The sequence below is a fragment of the Aquila chrysaetos genome, chromosome 20 (assembly GCF_900496995.4).
Source record: "Aquila chrysaetos chrysaetos chromosome 20, bAquChr1.4, whole genome shotgun sequence".
NCBI lineage: Eukaryota > Metazoa > Chordata > Aves > Accipitriformes > Accipitridae > Aquila > Aquila chrysaetos.
The window spans coordinates 8399029-8423064 of NC_044023.1; the positions used below are offsets into that span (position 1 = coordinate 8399029).

Sequence of the window (24036 nt, forward strand, 5' to 3'; positions counted from 1 at the left end):
TGACATGTTCTGTGCAGATTTCTGTGTAATACATCAGTAAGGTAGCCTAGCCTACCACCTCAGTAACGTGTGGAAAAACAGGTACAATGTACATTAATTATAGGATTTGGTGAGTATTGGCAGGACTGTGATTGTAAACTTTACTCTTCTGACACTTGCAGGCTTGGTTTTGTGTCAGACATCAGCATTACACCAAGAGACTCTACTCAAATTGAAGCATCAGTGGAAGTTACAGAACAAATTAACAAAATGTGAAGGGACATAATGCCAAGAGCAGATATCTTCCAGAAGTCTGGGTTGTTTTTTTTTTCACAAGGTTGCTTGCTCTTTGCTCTGCTGAACTGTTAAATACAGTAACTTTAAATCAATGCTTAAAATTATTCTGCACCAAAGGAATGGAAGGTGACAAATGCGATGTCAGTTTTAAAGAAATTTCTGAAGAACCAAGGAACTGCAGACCAGTGAGCCTTAGGCCTTAAGATAAGGCTTAAGAGAAAGTTAAGAGCAGTAGAAACTGCTCCAGAGGGGTGACTTACACTTGTGGGCAAATACATTGTATAGGAGGGAAGTCAGTGTGGTATCTGCAAAGAGAAACCATGTTTCAGAAATGAGCTGGTGGTCTTTTGAATGCTGATTTGGTGTTATTTCTTGTTGATTTCAACCATGCTTTTGAGTTGCAATGGTTACAGTGTCCTGCCTTCCCAATAGATTTTTTTTTTTTTAATTAAATATGTACTCAAATTCAGTCTCACAGGTTTGTTAATAGCTTAGTACATGTTCTGATGTGAAAGCTGGGTTTGTTATTTCATTGTTGCACAGATTTATTGTCCTGTGCAGTAAATTAATTTTCTTAATGCTTTTTCAGTGTCTGAGCAATACCCCTCCTCTGACTGACTATTTCTTGGAAGATAAATATGAAGCTGAAATAAATCAGAACAATCCACTGGGGATGAGGGGAGAAATTGCAGAAGCCTATGCAGAGCTCATTAAACAGATTTGGTCTGGGAGACAGTCTCACGTGGCCCCACGTATGTTTAAAGTAAGTACTCTATGTTCTTGTAGCGTAGCTCTTTGACAGAAGAAACAGAGAAAGCTAATATGCCTTCCACATATTTTGGTGTTATGAAAGCAGTAATGAGAGAATTGCTTCAGGGTTGTTTCACGTTTTATGTAAATGCTTTTCAGGGTACAGGGAGGAACTTGCCAGTGAGTAGTGTCATACCCCAGAATTGGTTACTGCTCTTTAATGTTCAATGCCTTACTTAGTACGTGACCTTCCAGCCTGAGAGCTGTTTACAGATGCATCAATATGATCGTTGCTACAAAACTAGGCAAGGTCATGTGAATTGCCATCCGTGAACTTTAATCAATGAGAAAAGGTGTGCGAGTTATAAATTTAAAAAATGAAATTATAAAGTGGAGAGCAAAATGCATCCCTTTGTCTATAATGTTATCTATTGATGTTTGTCATGTTCCCAGTGCTTCAGTGTGAAGAGCTGCTTTCAGCTGAAGTACTGCAATGTAGCAGTTGTGTATGAACCCCTTGAAAAATTGTAACTATGTCTTTTGTTTTAAATATATTGCAAAGATGCTCCAGTGCAGAACAATGTAATTAAAGCATCCAAGGAACACTAAGAGTTTGCTTCTGTAGTGCAATCTCAGTACGCTGAGGAAGAATAACATCCCAAATACATGAAATGAGCGATGACCTGATACTAATGTAAATGTGCATCCTGTTGCTGTTTAGGTTTTGCATGGTATATAGTCTTGAAGTTGAGGGTATATGCTTTTGAGACCTGGAGCAAAAGTCTCATGGACTACAGAAGTCTGTCCTCTGTAGAGTCGTAGGTAGTTCTGAAACAACAAGAAGTTTAATTTCTGTGACTTGGAGTTGCTGACACATCATCCACTGCTTTTAAAGTTGTTCTGCAAACTTCTGTTCAAAGGAAATATGTGAATCTGTAGCAAACATCAATAAAAGTGTCTTAATGTGGGCTGTTCTTGTTTAAGACTGGAACAAGAATTACTCTTTATTTTCTAGTACAGTATCACTTGTGATTTTTCTAACAATTATTGCTGATTTAGTGACAGTGTTAACTATCTCTGTAATGTAAACAGCCCTTCAGTTTGGGCTCCCTTGCAGTTGTCATCCTGAGTGGTTAAAATGTACTAAGCATAATTTTGCAAGTCTGTTGGACTCTTTGTGTTTATGAGAAAACTAGTGATGGTCACTAGGACTGACCACTCCTTCAGCTAATTGTTGGTTTTCCTGTGGGACCCCTCTCCATTGTTTTTTTAGAAGCAGGAACACTAAATGGCAGTGTTGTGAGATAGCAGTTATGAAATAACAGGCTGTTATATGGGTGTGCTTTTTCTGGCTCTTGTTAACTCAGGCTGTTATGTTTCTTAGCTTCATATCACAATTTTTAGAATAGCTAGAGATTACTGTGGCGAGGATTTCAATCTCAGTTTTAAGCCAGTTTTGTTAGTTCATAAGTATCTTCTGCAGGCATTTTCAGTCTTGCAGTCCACCTGCTTCAAGATGCTACCTTATAGCAAGTCTGCATTGTGGGAACTGCAGGTTTCTGAAAGAGAAATTAAAGTACAAAATTCATCGGGCAGGTAGGTTTTGTGTACTGGTTGTTTGCAGGTTCCTAAATTAATACTGATAACTTAGATTTCTAGCATCACACCACTAAATGCATTCTTCCCTCTCAACACTGGGGCAGGGGGCAAACCTAGTTGGGAAAATTATTCTGGCACTCTTGCTGTGTTAGCATCCAGGTCACTGTGGTCTACTGCTAACATAAGGTAGCATGGAGTTGATTGCTGCAAAAGCCAGGATGTGAGTGTTTTTATTTCTGTCTTTTACACGTAGGTGGTGCTCACCCCCCTCTGACTCTTGCCTTTGTGTTTCAGACGCAGGTTGGCCGATTTGCTCCTCAGTTTTCAGGATACCAGCAGCAAGATTCGCAGGAACTCTTGGCTTTTCTTCTAGATGGCTTGCATGAGGATTTGAACAGAGTGAAGAAGAAGCCCTACTTGGAGCTGAAGGATGCCAATGGCAGACCTGATTCGGTATGGTGCCCTTTACTTGAGGGTAAGGCAGGTAGCGCTTCCAAGGGAGTTCACTTGCCTTTTGTGACACTTCCTGGCCTTCCTGCTCACAGGCCACGCAAACATTCTCCCTGCAAAGCAGTGTACCTGGGAGGGGAGAACCCTGTCGTGCTTTATGGCATGGCTGACTCTTCACGACACCTTGTGGCATGTTGCTGTTGCTCTGCCTTACAGCAGAATGTCTGTTCTTATACTGGCATGCAGGAAGATGTGATTATGATACAATACTGTTGTGGTTGTGCAGTGGAAAGGAAGGAAGTTGATCTTGTGACATAACAGCCATCTAAAAGTAGGCTGTAGTTACTACCATAACCTTTCCTCCTTGACTACTCAGGCCCACCTTCTTCCTCCTGGTAGATTAAGCAGCAGCTTTTAGCATCAGTTTGAGGAGAGTGCTTACTGTGCAGGCCATCATACTTGCATGTGGACTTGGGTGAGACTAGAAGCATTGTCGTGCAGAGGTGCCGGGGTGTCCCTCAAATAAGGGTCTGAACACATGCCCTGGGCATAGGGTTGTAAGCAGCCATTCCGGTGTCCCACTGGTAGACAGCAGAGTGTCAAATGAAGTGAGCTTTTAGGCCAGACTTCTCATGTGTGCTCCCTCATGGCCTCTAGACAAATGTAATCCATGAGCTAGATTTAAAACCAGGTTGAACAGGGTGCGTGAAATCATTGGTCAAGACAAGGAGAGAACGAAGGTATAAGTGACTTTGTACAGCCGTGGATCTTGAATTCCTAGTGTTTGGTGAACTACCTCATCTCCTTAAGAAGCTTAACTTGATTTTTCTCCTTTCTGGTGCCATGGAAATGGGTACACTGATATTAAAGCAACTTCACATTGTATTTAATTTAAATTTGAATTTAAACACCCTTGGGCTCCAGTTACCCACTCTACCTAAATAGAGAAAAGTAATTCTCTTATACCATTTTCCTGACAGAGGCCAGAAAGGTGTCTTCTGTTCATTTTTCTCCCTGCCTTTTCTCTAACCTCTGTTTCCCAGTCAACACTGATGCATGAGCCCCTTGCAGGCAATTTGTTCCTCTGAAGTTGGCAAACACCATGCTCACATTAAAATGAGACACGTGATAGTGAAATGTCTTTACCTAAGTGAACTCACATTCTCCTGATCAGGCTTTTACCTCTTGTCACAGTAGACAGCTGCAACATACAGACAAATGCAGGGTCCAGAGTAAATATATTAGGTGGAAAAATGCTTTAGGAGCCTCTAAAAGCTAGATGCAGTAATTATTTTTAGGAGATGTATGTGACTAGTTGTTTTTCCTGTTAACTGGCAATAACTTCATGTCTTTTGCCTTTTCTTGCATAATATAGTGCATGTGGCAACACCACAAGAATTAGTATATGTAATCTTTTTTTTCTCTCCAAGAAATACTGATAATTGTGGGATGGAAAGGATGTCCAGCATGCCTGCCTTTTATGTAGGTACTTTCCTCCCCCTGAGGTAGGAAATGTACATGTGTTTCTGCCTTGCATCCGTATCACTGCAGTTGGTGGAGCTTATTACTCTGTTCCCATCTCAGCGTCCTCCTTAGTGACAGTAACGTGGCAGTGTGTGTGTATCTATGGCACTTATTTCACTTGAGATATATATAAAATGTATGGTATTGTACTGTAAACTGAAAGTCTCATGCTAAGAAGAGCCTCTGACTGCAATGAATAGACAAATGCCAGTTATCAGATGCCCTTAGGTAAGGAGTTTGTAAGTTGCATTGTGAAAGTCTTCAAGGGACTGTAATTTGTCTCCTTCTACACGTTTTTTGTGAAACATGGACCATCATTTTCCAGGGAAAAATTCTCTACTTTTTTCTCGGAAGTTGTAACTGCAGTTGTCTTTCAAAAGCAGGGGGCAGCAGTCCATTCCTCATGGAGGAGAGTGGAGTGTATCTTGTTAGCAGCTTGCTGTGCTGAAGAGCAGCGTGTAACCCTGTCACTGTCCCCTTGGCTCCATTCATGCTACTGGCATTGTGTGCACCAAAGAATACCTGACCAAGTGACTCAGCTAAAACAGAAGTATTACATTTGACTTGACACAAGGCCTTAGTTTCACTGAGGAAAAAATCCCAGTGTGTTATGCTGGACACACTGGTAGACTCCCCCTTTCTGTGAAATTTACCTGTCAGTATCAATTTTCTGAGTTTTCTTTGATTCCTGTGCTTGCCATGCTATGGAAGTGGTTGTGAGAAAAAAACTTTTAATGTATTTTTTTTCTTTTTATAGGAGGTGGCAAAAGAGGCCTGGGAGAATCACAGGCTGAGGAATGATTCTATTATTGTGGATATTTTTCATGGTCTTTTCAAATCTACCCTTGTTTGTCCCAAATGCTCCAAAGTTTCTGTGACCTTTGATCCCTTCTGTTACTTAACCCTTCCACTGCCCTTGAGGAGAGATCGTCTCATGGAAGTTACCCTGGTATATGCAGACCCACAGCACAGACCTGTCCAGGTGAGGCATGTTGAAGACACGAATTTCTTTAAGTCATCTGAGTCTTTCTCTTAGGTTTTAAAGTTGAGACTTTTCAAATAATCCAAAGGACATTGATGTCCACCTTTGAGTGAAGTAGGATGGGTTTTTTAATGTAAAAACTGGAAATTGAACATGTGAAATCAAGTGGCTTTGTAAAATCTCGGTTTGTGAGACTAGGGTCGTGGGTCAGCTGGAAGTGGCTTACCTGTACCTGTGATGAGATTACCTGTGTGGGATGTATTGCTCCCTGAAAGCAGTAATGTGTTTGCGTTGGCATGTTTACCTCCTGTTACCTTGGAAAATGTAAAGGTGAAACTTACCTAAATGGGTAAAGCCTCTGAATTTCAAACAGAAATGAAAAACAATCCCTCTTGGAAAAAAAAAAAAGAAAAATTACTTGATTGCTTGCTCAATTCTAAGACAGACTGATTTTTAATCCCGCCCCCCCCCCTTTATTTTCAAATGGGCCTGTGGATAGGCACACACATACTTAAAGTAACCTTGTGCTTGCCATGCATGTCAAGAGAAGCACAAGATGTGCGAGGCCCAAGCAGAGTGACTAGATGTCCTGATGGCAGTTTTGGAGGCGCTGCTTGGCAATATTTGCATGTGCTGTGGATTATAAGTGTGGGTGGTAAAACTTGTGCTTTGTATATACACTGTTAGTTTGAGGAGGGTGGTAGGTGCAGTAGAGAAGAATGTATGCTGAATTCACAATAAATTTTCATCTTGCTTTTTGTACAACTATGACATTAAGGACAGCTACACTTGTTCTTGTCACCAAGACTTTATAAAGGGCAAGAACAAAGAAAGGATTCATTGAGAAAACAAACAAGTTACCAGTAGCATAGAGACTGAAAGGATAAATTCTACTTTAAAGAATCAAGATTAACAGAACTTCTGCTACCTGGGGCTTTTTTAGATGAGCTGGCCACGTGCATGTTCTGCATCCCACCTTCAGTCTCCTTATGAGCAATTCTTTGCATTTTGTGATCTCCCAGTTGGGAAGCCAGAGGTGTGCACCACTACTCCCCTCTGGTGTGTGACACAAGGAGGAACTGTGTCTGTGCCATATGGGTTGTGCTAAGAGAAAGTGAACTGAAAGCCACAGTGGAATATGCAGATGGATAGTATAACTGAGAAGATTCTGGTGAATATTGGTACATAACTCCTTTTAGTCAAGGCAAGTACATTCCACGTAATTCTCTCTGAGTGTGTGCCTATCTGTAACCTACAGTGCCTTTGAATCCTTCTCTAAAACATATGGTACTGATTACTTGATGGAGGAAGGATGCCAGGTTAAACCAAACTGTAGATGCTTGTGTTCTGGTGCACCTGTATTCTTGCATCCATGCACATTCCTGGTTGCAGAATGTCACTTAGCCATGTTAAAAGCTCACAGATCTGTCTTCAGGGAAGTGTTCAGAGCACTGGAAGTGGAACCAATGGATTATCACATGTTTAGCATCCGAGGCAGAGCATTCCCACTGACTTACAAGATACTTCTGCTTAGGAGTGTGGAAGGTTTCTTGACTGTGCCCCTCATACTTTTTGTAGCCTAATGTGAGGGGTGCATTGACTCAGGCCAGCAGCCAACCACTCACACAGCCTCTTGTTCACTCCCCCCTGCCCTCTTCCCAGCAGGAGTGAGGAGAGACTAGAAAGAACAAAAGCAAGAAAACCCATGGGTAGAGATAAAGATAGTTTAATAAGTGAAGGAAAAGTGGGGAGGTGGGGACAATGACACAAATGACGCAAAGGAAATCACTTGCCACTTCCCACGAGCAGACCGGTGCCCAGCCACTGTCTGAGCAATAACCTTGGAAGCCAAAAACACCCTTTCTTTCTCTACCACAATTTTTATTGCTGAGCATTACATTATATATATAGTATGGAATAGCCCTTTGGGCAGTTCAGGACTGCTGTCCTGGCTGTGTCCTCTTCCGACTTCTTGCCCACCCCAGCCTACCTGCGGATGGAGCATAGCGGAGACAAAGAGAAAGCCTTGACGCTGCACAAGCACTGCTCAGCAATGACTAAAACATCAATGTGTTATCAACACTGTTCTAGCCACAAATCCAAAATGTGCACCATACAGGGTGCTATAAGGAAAGTAACTCCCTCCCAGCCAGCCCCAGTGCAAGGTAATACATGATATGTCCTATTCTGGGTGAGCTCCGGGGATTTGTTTCAGTCTGAGGACATGTCTGGAACAGAACTCTTAAAAGAGGTAAACTACAGCCTGTATTGATGACATTGCCCATCAAATGAAGGTTTACATGGTCTGATCTGCTCAGGAGGGTCCGTCCTTGTATGCCGTCCACACAAATGTTTGCCTTCCTGTCTGTCAAGACTTCTAACTTGACCTCCAGAGGCACTGGGGAGAATGGCTCTAGGATGTTTTTTATCACGTAAAGAAGCAGCAATTTATGTTCTGAGCAAGCTGCTGTGTCTGGTGATGTTTTTTTGTTTTTTTTTTTTCTCCTCTGGTGGGTTTTACTACTGCTGAGCCTGATCAAAGCAGAAGGCCAACTGTTTACGGCTCTTTCATTCCCTCCAAATCCCTGCTTTGTAAAGTAGAGCTGAGATACAGAAGGCCTTGAAGTGTGTGGCTGTGACCTTCAACTTCCGCAGAACTCCTATAAATTAAAGGTTTTATTTCCATTTCTTGCTCTCTGCATTGCATGAGTTTATTTTGCCTAGTGTAAGCATGATGTTATCTTTGTTTCTAGTACCGGGTTGTGGTGCCGATGATGGGGGCCATCTCAGATCTGTGTGAATCACTCTCCAAACTCTCTGGTGTTCCTGCAGAAAACGTAAGGATAAATGCAGCACAGTAATTTTGATAAATGTTTGTTTTTCTTGAAGCATTTTGGTGGCTTTGCTTTTAGATGGGTGATAAGCTGAACTTAATGAAATAGTGACAAAACCCTAACAAGTTTGAATGCTGTTCTTTGTAAAATAAAAAGATGCATGAAACAATTTGTGTTTATTCTGATACTTCCATTGCAGTAGATGAAGGGGCAGAAAGCTAGCCCCCACCCCCAGCATTTCTGATAGTGTAGTTTCTTAGTACTGAGAAATGTTCTATGTCTGTTTTGGGTCCACCTCTTGGATATCCTTTTAATAACAAAGGGATCAGGTGAGCTTTTCCAGAGGGAATGGTTGTCTAGTTGGTGAGGTATTCTCAGGATGCCAGTGTAGCACTTAAATTGATTTCGGTTAATTATAGATGTGACTGATCCGTGCCTGAAATCCTAGCCTGTTGCCACTTTGATCTTGGGATCTGTGCTGCTGTTTCCACGAGGCTGACTTGCAGCTGTTGGAATTGCATCTCCTCAGTACCTCTATAAAATCAGTGTTACTTTCTTTTTTTTTCTGATCCATCTCAACAAATACAGCTGATTAGCTACTGGGTGCTGTTACAGAAAACAGCGTTGATGTTGGTGTGCTGAAAATTCTGATAAAGAGAAAACAGGAATAAACTGTTGCTTGAATTTAAAGTTAGTTTGCCTAAATTTATGTAAGCTTTTATTATAATCTTTTTGCAAATATCACTTGCTGTTCTAGATGGTGGTGACAGACGTGTATAATCATCGATTCCACAAAATCTTCCAAATGGATGAAGGTTTAAATCATATCATGCCAAAAGACGACATCTTTGTGTGAGTAAAGTGGGAAGATGCCATGATGTGAAGAATACTACAAAACATGCACTTTGGTTTCAGGATATAAAACCCGTATTTTTTTCTTTTTTCTCCCCTCTCAAAACCTAAGCCTTCCTGTAGACCTTTTGCATGACTTAGCAGTAATGCAGTACTTCTAGCAGCAGATCAGCATGTGCAGTGTTTAGTAGGTGTTTTCCTAACACAAAGGAAGTCATGGCCCTGGGTAATGATGAACTTTTTGTTTGGTCTGTGTTCTGTGTTTTGGAACTTTCTACAAGCCTATTTCAGAGATGATAACCTATGTCTGGATTACAATTATGCTTTCACTGGCATTTTTAGGCAAGCTCAAGCTTACTGTTCTTATGCTCCTTATCAGCCAAAAGCCTTGGAGCTCTTATTAGGATAGCATGAAGTCTAAGCTGTTGTACTCTGCCTTTCCAAAAACCATCACAGTTGTTATAGCACCCAAGTAACCATGACTGGGGGTTCTTGATAAACTCTTGACTGGTGCTTATGCTATTTGTGTCTTAACTGTGGTTGTGAGGGACTTCAGCGAAGGTGAGGATTTGGTTGTGCTTGATGTTCTACATACATGTGGTTGATGAGATGTCTCCAGTCAACTGTGAAATCTGGTGAGGAGAGCAAAAGTCATGTTCCTCTATTGCAGCTGGAAAATGAAAAATATTTCACGTGAAGTGCAAAACGGACTTTGAGGCTTGCAACTGAACCTGGGGCTTGTGAGGTGAAATCCAGCCCTTTATCATAAGTCCAGTCTTCCTCACGTGAGAATATTCCAGTGCAAGGAGATGTTGCTTCTGTAAAATTGCTGCGCCAGTGTGAAGTCCTGTATTAATATACTCTGGTGCAGTGTGTACCTTTCACTGAGTAGGATGCTGTGACATGCTGCTTGGTGCTATTCTGTCATGCTATCTGTTATGATCTAATTGCTGAGATGTAATGTCTGAGTTTTTCTGAAAGTTCTCGTCGTGTTGTTTTCTTCAGTTGCACCGAAAGGTGTGGCCAGTTAGGATGCCTAGGAAGGACATTTGGCTTCTGTGAAATCCATTTTGTGAGGGTATTGTAAAGTGTTAGATTGTAAGTAAGTCTGTCTCCAAAGCTAGTAAAACATTGAAAAAACAAGCAGCATGATATTACAATGGTAATTACACACACACACACACACCCCCCCCCACTTTCCTACAGGCATAACATGTTGCATATCCCTCCACAGAAAACAACTATGTCTGAATTGGGTCTGCTCAGGGGGAAGCATTAGCTGAACTGCAGCTCCATGTGTATTTTCCTTTACAGTCACCACTTTGTTTTATGTGCAGGCGCAACTGTAAATGAGGTGATGCTGTCAGTCATAGTCAGAGTGAGTGAACTGACCTGGGTTAAAAATAACCCTGCAAGGAAGAGGAGAGGTAGAAGGAGGAAGTTTTGCTAATCCTGTTTTTCTGTGTACACCCTCTAAGATGTTTTCAGCACTGTGGGGCAAGAGCAAGCAGCCAGGCACCAGGGCAAGAATTAGGAGAAAGATGCTCACAGGAACTCCCTTTAATGGGTGATGCTGCCAGGAAAAATATATGTAAAGTAATATTCTAACCTACAGGTAAAAAACAGTATTCATTTATTGAAAGGGAGTCTTGTCTCAAAAATGCAACAGAGAAACACTGGTTCATAAAGAGGAAAACTTCTTATTTAAAGGTAAATGCATAATTACTTTTATTGTGGACAATCTGCTTACCTTGTCTGGTTATAAAAAGTGTGCTCCTAGGTGTTCTAAGATTTAATTAAATCATTCAAGAAATGGTAATAGTAGTGTGAACGTTCTTAAATTCCACTTGGTTTCCATCTGTTAAAGTCTTGTATCTGCTGAAGCAGGTGTGAAAAGGAGGGATTGACAGTACATCAGTTTTGTGTTAAGATTGGTACAAGGAGGGAGTGATCAGGGTGGGTCTTCAACTGGGGATTTCTGAACTGCAGGTTTTTGTGATTCTTTAGGAATTTTTACCCTTTTGCTGTTACTTGCTTGTAGAGCCTGAGGTGAGCAGGCTGTGAGAGTGTAGTGGCACTGGCAGAAACTTTGAAAATTGTCACTGAAAGGAGTCAGGTGGATTTAAGACTAGCTGTGTTACATTTTTGGTTTATTGGGCTCTTGCAAACTGATGACACTAGGGATATGCTGAAGGCTTTTTTTTTTTTTTTGTACTCCATGTGTTACGTGTTTCTAATATCTTTCTAAGAAATTATGATTTATTTTTTTTTTAAATTTTTCCTCGCAGGAAATGTTTTTAATTTTTCTTTGTACGTAGCCCATGGTCTGAGGAGTCCTTGAGATCTCTTAAAACTCTTCACTAAGTTGAAACTGTCTTCTATAAGTTTTTTTAGGCTTTCTAAATCTTAATGTCTAAGACTGTGAGAATTGTCTGAGTTGCTTTTGGAGGGGTAGTATGGTCTGTTTGGACTTGGTACATCATTGCTAAAAAAGTGCATAACTTCCAAAGTAATGTGAATATTTTTGTCCTGCTGGCTTCAAAACTTGTTTTCCATTGGGGAATGTACTTGTAGCCATGGAGGTGCATCTCTGCCTTCTGCTTCTTGCAGAAAGGATGATTTTATACCTGCTAGAGAGTACTTTTGCACAGAACCCCATCCCAGCACTTTTAACTGTCACGCTGGCCCTTGTATGTTTTCCTTCGGTGCTGGGACTTCTCTTGGGTTGCCTGCTTGCTTTTTTTGATGAGAAGCAAACGCTGCTCTGACTTGCTCCTACCAATGCGATCCACCTTGGGGCTGGACCCAGGCACTGTAGTGGTTTCTTTATGGGCCTCTTCTCCAAAACCAGAGCAGGAGCAGCCCTCTTCACTCCTCCTGTGTTCTCTGGTTAACTTGTTCCTTCTAGCCTAGCTGGTTTAGTGTTCCTAAAGTATCCTGCTTTTTACGTTTTTGGCATGAAAACTTATCTTATACTTATCCTGAGTGCTAGTTGACTCACACTCAGCATTCGTTCCTGCACCTTAGCTGGGTTGGTGCAACTGTGGAACTAAAAGATAACCTGGGTCGGGATACAGGGCAGTGTTAAAGTAACCGTTCTCTTGCCTGGCCTGGAGTGCTGTGTTGCTCTGGACACAGCTGTCCTGTTGTGTGGGGCAGGGGTGGATTAAACAGAAACTTCTCAAGTGCTCTTCAGGCTGTTACATTTCTGGCAGAAGTTACCAAAAACAATGTGTCAGATCAGGGCTTGCTACCTTCCTGAAGATGCTGTGTGATGCATGGCTAAAGAATGTGGCAACCTGGTGGTCCTATGTTCAGATTGCTGCTGCTGCCAGTAACTTCAGGAGTTTCTGATATCCCAGCAATTTACTTACCTTCTTAGATTACAGGCAAATATCTTGCTGTTTATTAAATGGAGGAATAAAAAGTATTGCAAAAAAATCTTAAGTCTTTCAGAATCTTCCACTTTTAAAGAATAAACTTGCTTCCACTTGAAACTAAAAATATGTAATTGAAATAATGTAGAGTTGAGAAACATTCTGTTTCCCCAAAGTCAATGAAGAAGACTTGAGTGCCCATTAAAAAGCATTTTGTTCTTTTAGTTTTAAATTAAGGCAAATTCTTTAGAGAAGTGACAGGAAAAGACTTGCTTCTTATGACTTGAAGGATGGCTCTGTATGCCTGCATAGTCCACAAAACGTTCAGCTTGGACAAGATCCCCTTGTGCTGACTGGTGATGTCGTTGTGGGGTGTATCACTAGTTACACTGAGTAATTTATCTCTGTTCTGTTCCTGAAAGAAAACTATCTTTGTATTGCTTAATGAAGGGGAACAGCTGCCTTTTATTAGAAAGTATAACTGTGTAATGTTTCACAGTGACCGTATTTTCACCCAAAATTCACAATTGAAATATATAACAACCTAAAAAAGATTCAATATATCATGCTAACCCATCAAAAGTTTATTTGCACTACATTTATACTGGATATTGCCACAAAATAAACTAAGAAGACTTTCTAAAGTGTTAAGTTGGGCTGACAAGACAGCAATTAATTTATAAGGAAGGAAGAAACCCTCTGGAAGCTGCTTGCTTACCATGTTTTAAAAACATAATTTTTCCTAAGATTGGTTTGAATCACTTAATTGTCTTGTGTAGTAAGACTAAAACATATCAGCTTCTTTTCTAGGAGATTAGAAGTTACAGAAAAGATGAGTTTTTTAATAGCATTACTTATGTTACAAATCAAATAGGAAAATGCATCATTTCAGGATGTTGTGCTCACAGTGCAGCAAAGCGAAGTGAGAGGTATGTCAGCTATCAGGTGAGAAAAACAAACTGGAGAGGGATATCTGGTAATTATGGTGCCTTTTGCAGGGTGTGTTCTTAGATACTAAATGTTAACCTAGATGTCTTTAAAGTTGACATATAATATACAACCTGGGATATGACTGAGGACCCTTAGTTAACCATTTGTATTTAAATAAGAGATATTTTCTAGAATCAAAACATCTCTTGTATTTAAATTAGCATGATACTGTCTCATGTACTTGAACTCTTGCCTAATTCATTTTTTATTGATCCCATTCCTTTTATATACTGATCATCTATTCTTATATTCTGGTAATGTCCAGTGGCAAGACTTCCCTGTTGGCATACTGTCATGTGTACATCTCATTACTTGTTTTAAGTAATTGAAGTTAGATGCGAAGTTTCTTTCACTGGTTAGAAAACAAAGTGCAAAGAAGTAAGCAATTCAGAACAGTTAAATCAGTACAGCATATTCAGAAATAGGTTTCTCACGTGTACATTCCCCAAACTTGTATTTTAAAATTGCAGACTGCTCAGTGGGTCCTAGTGATTTTTGAGGTGTTTTCCTGAAGGATTTTGCTGCCTAGTCTTTGAATTTGGATGTGCTCACAGGTCTTCCCATTTGTTCCTTCCCGATAGCCACACTGAGAGAATTATGAGAGAAGCTGTGATAAACTTGAGACAGTACCCTTCAATGCCTGGTGGTAGTGTTTAAATCATCTTTTTAACAGTGTAACTATTTCCTCACCTGAAAAGTGCTCCTCCCTTCCGCTGGCAGAAACAGACTGAGGTTGTGTTAGTAATTGTCTGTGGTTGTTTGCCAGAGTCTGAGAACACAAAGAATGAGTGTGTAGTGATAGGGGCAGCTACAAGGCTCCCGGGCTCCGATTGCTGCTCATGAGCAGCTGCCATCACATTGTTCCTTTGTGCCTTGCTTTCCTTGTCCCCCTCTAAACAGGACTTTGCTCCGAGTCCAGCAGAAATTCCACCTGTGATCACCTGGGTGGTTGTCTTCTGTAACAGAAATCAGTTGTTTCCATGGTTCTGAAGCTTTAGAGTCTTGTAGTAACTTAAACTGGCAGTTCTTGCCCTACGTACATTTCTTAGCATCACCTTAAGTTGTCTCAGGACTGAAAAATTGAAATATAAATGGTCAGTCTCTTGCAGTATTTCTCCAGGTTTGCTTTGCTGAAAGCAGTAGCCAGACCTGGGTCTGCATATGACAAAAATGACCTCGTTGGTTCTACAGACTTCTGATTTTAGGGTGTTGTGTGCTAGCCAGCTAGCAACACACATCTCAATTCAAAATTCAAGGAAGATTTGAAAAGTGTAGATGATCTGTGTCCCAGCAGGGATGTGATTTTAGGGAGCAAAAAAAAAAAAAGTCTGTATTTTTGTACTGTTGTCTTGTTTTTAACACCAATGTCTGTTAAGTCTTAACTTTCGATTTAGGCCTCTGTATTGGTTGATTACTGAGCAGGATATAGATTTCCATGAAATACTTCAGTTGTAAATGTCACTGAGCAGGAACTCACACAACATGTTGTAGTAGGAGTAGTGTAGCTGGAATGTGCTTTATTGTTTTTCTATTTGCTTGACAGAGGGCATGGTCTGCAGGCACAGATATTGTAGTCCAGACTGTACTGTTGATGAATATTTGTGAAATGTGCAATATGTGGGATGTATAGAATATTGAGCTTGCACCTTTTTTAGGTGATTTCAGTGGTTGGAAAAGCTGTATTTTTTTCCTGTTTTCACCATAGGAATATGACAGAAGACACGTTCAGCTTTGTGTGATTTTTGCAGGGCACCTTGGACATCTTGAGACATGCATTGTGAAATTCCATGTCCCCCTAAAGTGGTGGGAGATGCTGAATCTTGGGGGGCAGGGGGGTGGGCAAGAACTGGACTCCATTTGGAATTTAAGCTGAATGGACAGTAATTTGGAAAAAAAAAAAAATCTGCCCTGGATGGCTAAGATATATTTTCCCTTTCAGCTGCTCGGTTTCTGGCTCATCAATTTTTGTGGTGTATTACCTTACCTGGTATGCTCTCTGATATTAAAAATTCAAAAAGAAGACATGCGAATGTCACTGGGCTTCTTGATATTTAAGCGACTTTAAGTAACTGTCAGATGCAACCCCAAATGAACCTGGCTTCTTTTACACAAAAGGACAAAACTATACATTTTCTTCTTCAGGTCACCTGAAAGGGGAGGAGAATTTGGGGCTAGAATTCTCCAAGCCTCTTCTTTCACGAGGCTTTGCACTCATGTCTTTCTCATCACGACAGGCTTGGAAACATAGTGTAGTCCTGATGCAAGATGTGTTAATATTTAGCATCAGAGAAGAGGTGAGATGCTTGCAGAAATAGAGGGGTTTGATATAAGACTTGAAGCAAGATTACTGGCATGATGTGTAGGGGCAGTGCAGCCAAAGAACGGTGGGACTAGCCCGCTTCTCACAGCATTGTAAATGTTTCTCCTGAGGCATGTTGTTCCTGTGAAAGGACAGGGAGATCTGTGGCAAATGATCAGAAAGTCACTTATGTAAAGGTGGTCTGCAAATCAATTTGACAACATTAGTTCAGTGTTTGTGCTGAATGCTCTCATTCTCCAGGCTAAGCAGAGAACAGCATTCAGCACATAACCGAAATGCTTACTATTTCTTTTTCTTAGGTTCTGTGAAGTCCAGCCCCGCTAGGACCTCCGGCTCCCGCTCCAATGTAACACCCACACATGCACCATGCTGGTGATATCACATCACCCAGGGATCCTGCTGGAGCTTGGAGCCGGCCTACAAGGGGTCAGGTAAGTGCCACTTGAAAACAAACTCCACAGCCCATTTCAGGGGTATCACTCTTAGTATTTCTTCTTAGTTCATAAGGCCTAAGAAGAAAAATGTTTTGATGGATAAACTAGATACCTCTGTTCTCTTAGCCTGGCTAATGGGGCATATAATATATGTATTGTTTACCTTGATACAAGTTTCACAAATTGATTTGCAGGTCACCTTTAACCTATAAAAGTGTGCATATTTGAATAAGATATATTTAGTTTGCCATACATACCATGTTTTCTGCTTTCTCTTACAACATGCTGTGTATTATGTTTAGATGAGTTCATGGTCTTGAAAAACCATGACTGGCTGCAGACATGTCAGGTTTGTTAATGTGACTGAGGCTACAACAATTATTGAACTGAGTTACTTAGGTCAGCAAATCACCTAGTCCAGTAGTGGCTGCAGACATGTCAGGTTTGTTAATGTGACTGAGGCTACAACAATTATTGAACTGAGATAGGTCAGCAAACCAGCTAGACCAGTAGTTTTATATGAAATGTTTGAGATGTGCAAAACCTTGCAGCAGACTGATCTAGAAAGTTAGTTCTCTCTTGCTGAAATTGGTGTTTTCTTGTTTGAAATGAGGGTTTGTGTCCTTTCCAAAATGAGCTTGTATTTTTTAAGCTTTGTAAAAATCTTGCTGGTTGAATTCCCTCATCCTTTTTAATCTTGCTCCTGTGTAAGACTGGCAAAATCCTGTGACCAACTTCTACAGGGCAAACTACCTGTTGTCTGAAAAAGTTACATTTGCAGTTCCTTATCTCCGAATTTACTTGTTTCTATGTCTTCTGGTATTATGAAAGAAAGTAAACAGATCAGGAGTATTTCCATCTCCTAGAAGAGATTAGAATATGTGCAGCATTTTCACCCAGGTTTTTTCCAGTCCTCTCTGTTCATTCTTGTTGTCAACTTTTGAACCTATTGTAATTTCACAGCAGCATCTCTGGGTTGGTGTGCAGTAATAATCCTGTTCAGACGGATCTGTTTGTCAGCTTCTGCAATGGCATTTTTTTCTACACTTCTCTGTTCTCTTACAAAATATACTACTTTTTTGTTGTTGTTGCTATAGACTGACTTGTGATCCACATAGTGTTTTCCAGCTGGAATTAATATCATAGATCCCAGCACTTGGGAGGGTATGTTTCAATAACATACAACGTACATGTTAGCCTGGTGTTTAGCTCAGAACGTGTTTTGCTTTCAGTGCCCTTTCATGTAGCTCTGCTTTGTCTTTCTGTAGCTTTTCATGTTCCTGTGTACCTGCTTAACTTTAGTTTGCAAGGGAACAAAAGTTACCTACTTCATTGCTCACTGCCTCCTTTCTGAATTACAACCACAGACCTGAAGCCTTCATAATGCTGATGAAGACTGGTCAAGTCCTACCCTATTGCACAGCAGTTTTCAGACACTCTTCAGAGTTGTCAGGAATTACAAAGGCAACCAGCCAATATCCAGCAGTGTGGTAGCAACTGAGCTAATGATTCTGACTTCTAAAACCATGTTGTGTAGTCTGGCGTAGCATCATCTTTATGTTCTATTACTTCAATTAAGTTGCAAGATAGAAAATTACAATGTATTGTCCAGTAATTCCCACTATCAGCTCTGTAGCCTTCCTTAAACTATAGATAAAGTATTTTAGCTCAGTTTTTTTTTTAGAAGGGATGGCTGTTGCTCAAGAGATTCAGAAAATGACAGATTCTGATTCTGATATGTCTGCCTCTAATACTAGTATGTAAAAAGCTGTTTTGAGGTGGAGTGGGTAGAGGGGCACTTGATTAACCAAGTTAGTTGTGTTTCACTGAGAAGTGTGCAAGATGCTCTTCTGCAGAGTGTTGTGGGGGTACAGCATGCTGTCCGTTTGTGATGGATGGCACCTGCGTATGGGTAATACTTAGCTTTTGCTTTCTGTCTCATCTGTTCCGTCGCATGGGCAGGACTTCATTCAGGTGCATGAGGGTGGAGTATAAATGGGGGCTGCATTAACTGCTGCTTGCAGAGCACAGTGTAGGTGGCGTGAGAGGCAGTCACAAGAATGTCGAGGAACGTGTGTATGTCGTGTATTGATGTGTTTTATAGGAGTCCAGCTTAAGGGTCTCATAGGACCTGGAGTTAATCATAGATGATATTCTGGGACTGAGTATGGTCTGTTGTTATTTAAACAGTGTTAAGTAAAATAATTCACGTCTTTGTGGTGCTATTTCTCAGGAAACTTTAGCAGGTTTGAACTGTATCCAGTGCTGGTATCCAGCTGAATAGCACTGGCAGCCTAGAAAACCTCAACAGCCATTTGCATTGGACTGTCTTATGCTGACTCTGGTCTCTAATGGTCGTGGTGGGCTGGGCTGGGACTCTCTGGCAGGATATTTTTCTTCATGTACTTTACTGACTCAGTGCAAGTCTGGGGTCCCCTTTTTGTTTAAGTAAGATGGAGCAGAACTACAACTCTGAAGTTTGTTCTTCTCCTTGCTCTACAAGGGCGTTTTGAACACAGGAATAAAAAAAAACGTTTCTTGGCTCTTGAGAGAAGGGAAGTGGCTTGTCTACTGTAAGACAGCTGTTAAGAGTTGGTACATTCAGCTGTGTGATTGTGGTCTTGCTTGTTATGTGTAGTGGCATCTTTCATGAAATCTTTCTTTCTCTTTCAGTTTTAAGATAAGTCTGGGACAGGTGACTCACCAAATTAAAGAGCAGTGTGACTTGGCATTCCTGAAAATGAATCTTTTGTAATGGATAGCCCTGAAGCGAACAATGTGATAGTGTTGGACTATGTGGTTTCTTTTGACTCTGACATCTGCAAATATCTCATTTGCTTTTTTGCCCGGTTGCACAAGCTGTGTCTCAGTCTCCTCACTGTTCTCCAGAGCTGTTTGTTTTCTTCCAGAATGTTTTTCCTGTGTGTTTACTGTCCTTGGATTTTTCTGTGAAGCAGATGTTTCCAAACTCTTGGTTTTCTGAAGCATTGGCTGCTCAGTGATGTGAGCTCAGGCCATTAACTGTACGAGAGGCTGGGAGAATGCAAGACCCAAGGTATCAAGAGGGTTTCTTTCTCCAGAGGGAATGAACACTGTCTGAGGGATTTCAAAGTGCATTTAGTATTTTTCACTGACGTTGTGATCTGGTTGAAGCAACATGTAGTTGTCAGGTTAATGTCTTGAGAGGTGAGTGGCAGTAGGGATGTGAATTAGGAATAACGATGGAGGGAATATGGCAGTCCAGTCGGTGGTAGGTATGTATCCTGTGCCATTGTGAGCCATTGGAAGTGTTCAGGAAACTGCTCTGTAGCATGAAGACAGAGTACAACCCTTTTTGTCCTTCTCAGGAGGACCTGGTGGAGAGACTTGTTGGACTGAATTCATATTGGTTCTACATGCTGTGCTTCTTGCCAGTGGAAATAACCCACGGAAACACCTGTCTTTTGAACAGATACGAAGTTTGCAAGTCAAGTGAGGATGGCTCGGATTACGTTACTCTCTCTGTTTACTTTCGGGAAAAGACAATGAGGCAATCCAGCAATACTTCAGGGACCGTACTCTTTGGTCAGCCACTATTAATATCTGTGCCGAAGCACAAGCTCACTGTGGATCACTTGTACGGTGTGGTTTTGGAGCAGATCAGGTAAGTCATGTCTGTACCTTTGAATCATGTGCAAAGATCTAGTGGTCGCTTATTCAGTTACACTGTAATAGGATTGTTGCATCCTTGTTAATGGGAAGAATTTTCCTTGACTTGTGTGTGGTGTATGAACCACGATTTGCATGGCATTAGTGTCTGGAGGACGCAGGGACATTTCAAGGTCCTGGTTTTTTGGGCTCTGTAAAAGTGGACTGTAAGATAATGCTAGTGGCAGTCACAAGGAAGCTATCTGCTTGGTGTTGCAAAACAGGTCAGGAGCAGGCCATGTTTTCAGGGCTCTCAGATGGAGCCACCGTAACTTATTTTTGCCTTTTCCATTTACTGCCAATAAAACTTATAACAAGTAGTGAGAACAGAGACTTACTGAGTTGTTGGTGTTTGACTCTTGGCCTGTAAATGGTGCTGTTCAGGATGGGTTCTGGTTTGTTGAGGGGGATTGGAGAGCAAGAACTGATGATGGAGAGAGGTGCTGTTGTTCTGATGTACAGCTTTGGTTTGATTGTGTGATAAACGTATTCCCTCTCTTTAGCCGCTATGTGAAGCTCCCTTTGGCGGAAGAATACCCTACAACCTGCCCAGGCAAAGGAACCTGCAATGGCTCCAATGGTGTGGTTGAAGGTAAAGTCCTTTCAAAATAGGTTGGAAGCTTTTCAGCACTTAAAGCTTTTTATTAACATTTGCTGTGTGTATTTGGCTTAAGCTCTAGCAGATTCTTTTTTCAAAATGATTAAACCACGCTATTGCATAGGACTTCTGCATGGTGTGGTGAGAAATCTTGTAGACCATTTTCCTTCCAAGGGACATCAGATATGCGTAAGCAGGAGCAGGACAACAAGGTGTGGTATGCATTCATCTTGACCAATGTTAGGGAAGTCCTTGCTTCCCTATTAGGTATTCAGGAAGCTTTTAACACTGATGGCAAATGCATGTTTCCCTTTCCTCTTTTAAATGATTAATTTGTGCTGCTCTGAGAGTAACAACTGGAACAAGTTAAATGGGAAATTTTAAATGCGGGAAAAAATCTGCCCATTTTTCCCAGAGAATGGAAATAACTTTCCTGGAGACTTACATATTCCCTTCTGTAAAGACAACTGCAACCTTGCTGATTCTCTCTTGGGATGTTTATTAGGATGTGCTGTCAGATGGTATGATTGTTAACCTGCTGTGAACTGAGCACTCTCTGTCATGTCTAGGATATAAAACCCACCACGTTACCTGTTATCTGCTAAAGTAAAAAATACAACTTCAGATGTAGTGGTTAGCAAGCACAGATTTCTTTTTCTGTGTGTCTTTACTTTCTGAGTAATCAGTGTGTGTCACAACAGGCTCATGCAAACAGCTGTCCATGTGAGGTGTCAGTCTAAACTTTCACTGAAGCTCTTAAGTATTGTGCTTGTTTTAAATTTTGTCAGGTGACATTGAAGAGATGGAGCATCAGGATGGTGGACAGGAAGGCAAGGAAAAGCTGGCAGAAGTTGATCCCTGCCACTCTGAGGGTTGTATGCAGATCGAGTCAGCAAGAGACCCGCAGCCTTGCAGGAAGCAGCATTTCACTTTTAGCCTCGTGAATTCCTCTGGGACTTCTGAGATAAACTCCATTGTAGAAGGAAAAATCTTAAAACTGAATGGTAATTATTGTCATGCTGTCTTCTTTTCTTCCTTCTCCTCACACCTTTGCAATAAATGTTTCTTCTTTCTTGTAGCTTTTTCTGCGCTTGCTATTGACTGGGATTCTGATACGCGGAGGCTACTTTTTGATGAACAGGAGGCACAGGTTGTAGTATGCTCTTTTCATAAATAATCTATATGTAAACTTGCATGGTACTTAAAAGATGACAGTAAATGGTGAAATGTAGGTGTAGCTCCATTCATAAAAATTGGAGTCACCAGCATGAGGTATGTTTACTTAAAATCTTTTAGTGATAAGGTCTATAGATCTATAATTGCTGATCTGTTTCCACTGTGTTCTGAAAAGTAGACATTTTAATTTCAAAGCTAAGTAGTCTAGTTCATAGTCCACTCAACAAACAAAACAAACCCCCAAAACTCGAAAGAAACCTGAAACCAAATTCATAAAGCCTAGTAGAAAGCTCTGTATTCTTTCTCTGAGAGTTCTGCTGGATCATGTTTTGTAACAGAATAACCTGTTGTTACTCTTTTGCAAAAAACCCCAAACCCACCAACTTTGAAGTAAGGACATATTATTTTTTCTCTTATGGACTGTTGCTAACACAAGAAAGGTGTAGCTGGAAGTTTGAGTTGATTGTGTGGGTGGGGAAGGGCAGAAATAGGCAGCATGGTGAAGGTGAGCATGTTCCTTTCCGTGCTGTCAAGGATTAAAGACTAAATGGAATTGAAAAAAGTGTGCATCTTTTTCACTAGGCATTTGAAAAACATGGGAGTATGTTACAACCACAGAAGAAGAAGGCTGTGGTAGCCCTCAGAGACTGCATAGAGCTCTTCACTACTATGGAAACGCTTGGTGAACATGACCCGTGGTAAGAGCCTCTGTCTGCCTCCCATGTTTATCATAAAATGCCATAACTATTTGAGTTCACATTATTTGTCATGGGATTCTGATAAATTCCCAGGTCTGTCCTTCTGTCTTCATGTGTGAGAAGTCTATCAGTTCTGTGTTAAGTCATTGACTCAACAGGCTGCAGACATCAGTTAACAAAAAGTATTTGTTTCCTGCCTTTACTTAGAAGAAAAAAAAACAGAAAAAAGAAAAAAAAAAAGTGGCAGTGGGCATGTAGCTTCCAAAGATCAGGCTATTTTTAATTCCCCAGAATACGTCTGTCTTCCAGACAGTATCAGAGGAAGTGGTTGTGGTAATAAAGAGTGAAAGCATGTGGCTATCTTAGGGTTTAATCCTGTATTATTTCTGGCTTGAACCCGTCCTGACCTGCTCCTAACTCTTACCAAAAATCCATAGTCCAGAGGAGCTAAGTCCAGCAGATCCTAAGTGACCAAAATGTGATTACTGTGCGTGCAGAAGATCTTTGGAGGTTGTTTGCTAGCTGTGTAAGACAATAACTTATAGTGTAGTAGATGACTGGTTTTTATTAATTTCCAATTACATGCTATAGATGTGTTTGCAACTGCTACCTGTTTGAGCTGCATCAGGAGACAATAAAGAAGTAATGGGACCTTTAAATCTTTTTTTTAATTTACAGAAAAATTAATCTTTGTACAACGTTCAGTTAACGCAGTTGCCATAGGACATCTTGCCTATAAAGTGAAAGCAAGTTGCAGTTTGGAAACCTCTGAGGAAGAGTGTTCACCTGCATAGTCCACAGCCAAAATGCCTTCTGAAAGGCAGGGACTGTACTGCGCTATTGAGGCATCTTTTAATGGAAGGCTAGAAGCTTTTCTTTTAATGTAGCCATTCATTTCCTTGTTTGTTACTCCTTCCTCAGGTACTGCCCTAACTGTAAGAAACATCAACAGGCCACAAAGAAGTTTGACTTGTGGTCTTTGCCCAGGATCTTGGTAGTGCATTTAAAACGCTTCTCATACAGCAGATACTGGAGGGATAAACTTGACACTGTTGTGGAATTCCCTATCAGGTAGGATTCTTCCGTCAAGCGAGGAAGAGCTTGAAGAAGCTGGTCAAGAGAAGTCTACTTCTGATGTTACTGTTGGGTGGGCTTGTTATTAAAGCTGTAACTGGAACTGTCTTCTGAGTTTGAACTGCAAGACAGCAGGCATGAGTTGAGTTGGTTGGGATTGTTGGGGTTTTTTTGTTTGTTGGGTTTTTTTTTTGTTAACCTTAATCAGTTCTATACATCTCAAAGAACACTAGTTACTAACAGGTACTGTTTCTTCTGAAATTAGGTTAAAACCATGTGATTCTGCTGAACCAAGAGAACTTGTAGAGAGAATTTAGCAAATTTGTGGGGCAGAGCTGCACTTGTAGTACTGAGAATTGCACAAGTACAAGATGAAAGCCTGCCTCATTCCACACCTTCTGCTTGTCAGCATCCT

The 24036-nt window shown here is 40.9% G+C and overlaps 1 protein-coding gene across 3 annotated transcripts in view; it reads left to right on the top strand.

Moving 5' to 3' along the window:
• USP4 (ubiquitin specific peptidase 4) overlaps positions 1-24036 on the top strand; it is a 52991-nt gene that overhangs the window by 24206 nt on the left and 4749 nt on the right. For 2 of the 3 annotated variants that reach the window (XM_030043676.1, XM_030043677.1), the window contains 11 exons: positions 866-1039; positions 2920-3078; positions 5357-5581; positions 8335-8418; positions 9173-9267; positions 19840-20031; positions 20579-20667; positions 21462-21677; positions 21753-21823; positions 22432-22547; positions 23469-23618. In XM_030043676.1, the coding sequence (XP_029899536.1) occupies positions 866-1039; positions 2920-3078; positions 5357-5581; positions 8335-8418; positions 9173-9267; positions 19840-20031; positions 20579-20667; positions 21462-21677; positions 21753-21823; positions 22432-22547; positions 23469-23618 (1571 nt within the window). Of the gene's footprint in view, positions 1-865; positions 1040-2919; positions 3079-5356; positions 5582-8334; positions 8419-9172; positions 9268-16253; positions 16386-19839; positions 20032-20578; positions 20668-21461; positions 21678-21752; positions 21824-22431; positions 22548-23468; positions 23619-24036 lie in introns of those variants that run through there. The other variant, XR_005930942.1, reaches the window with a different exon arrangement.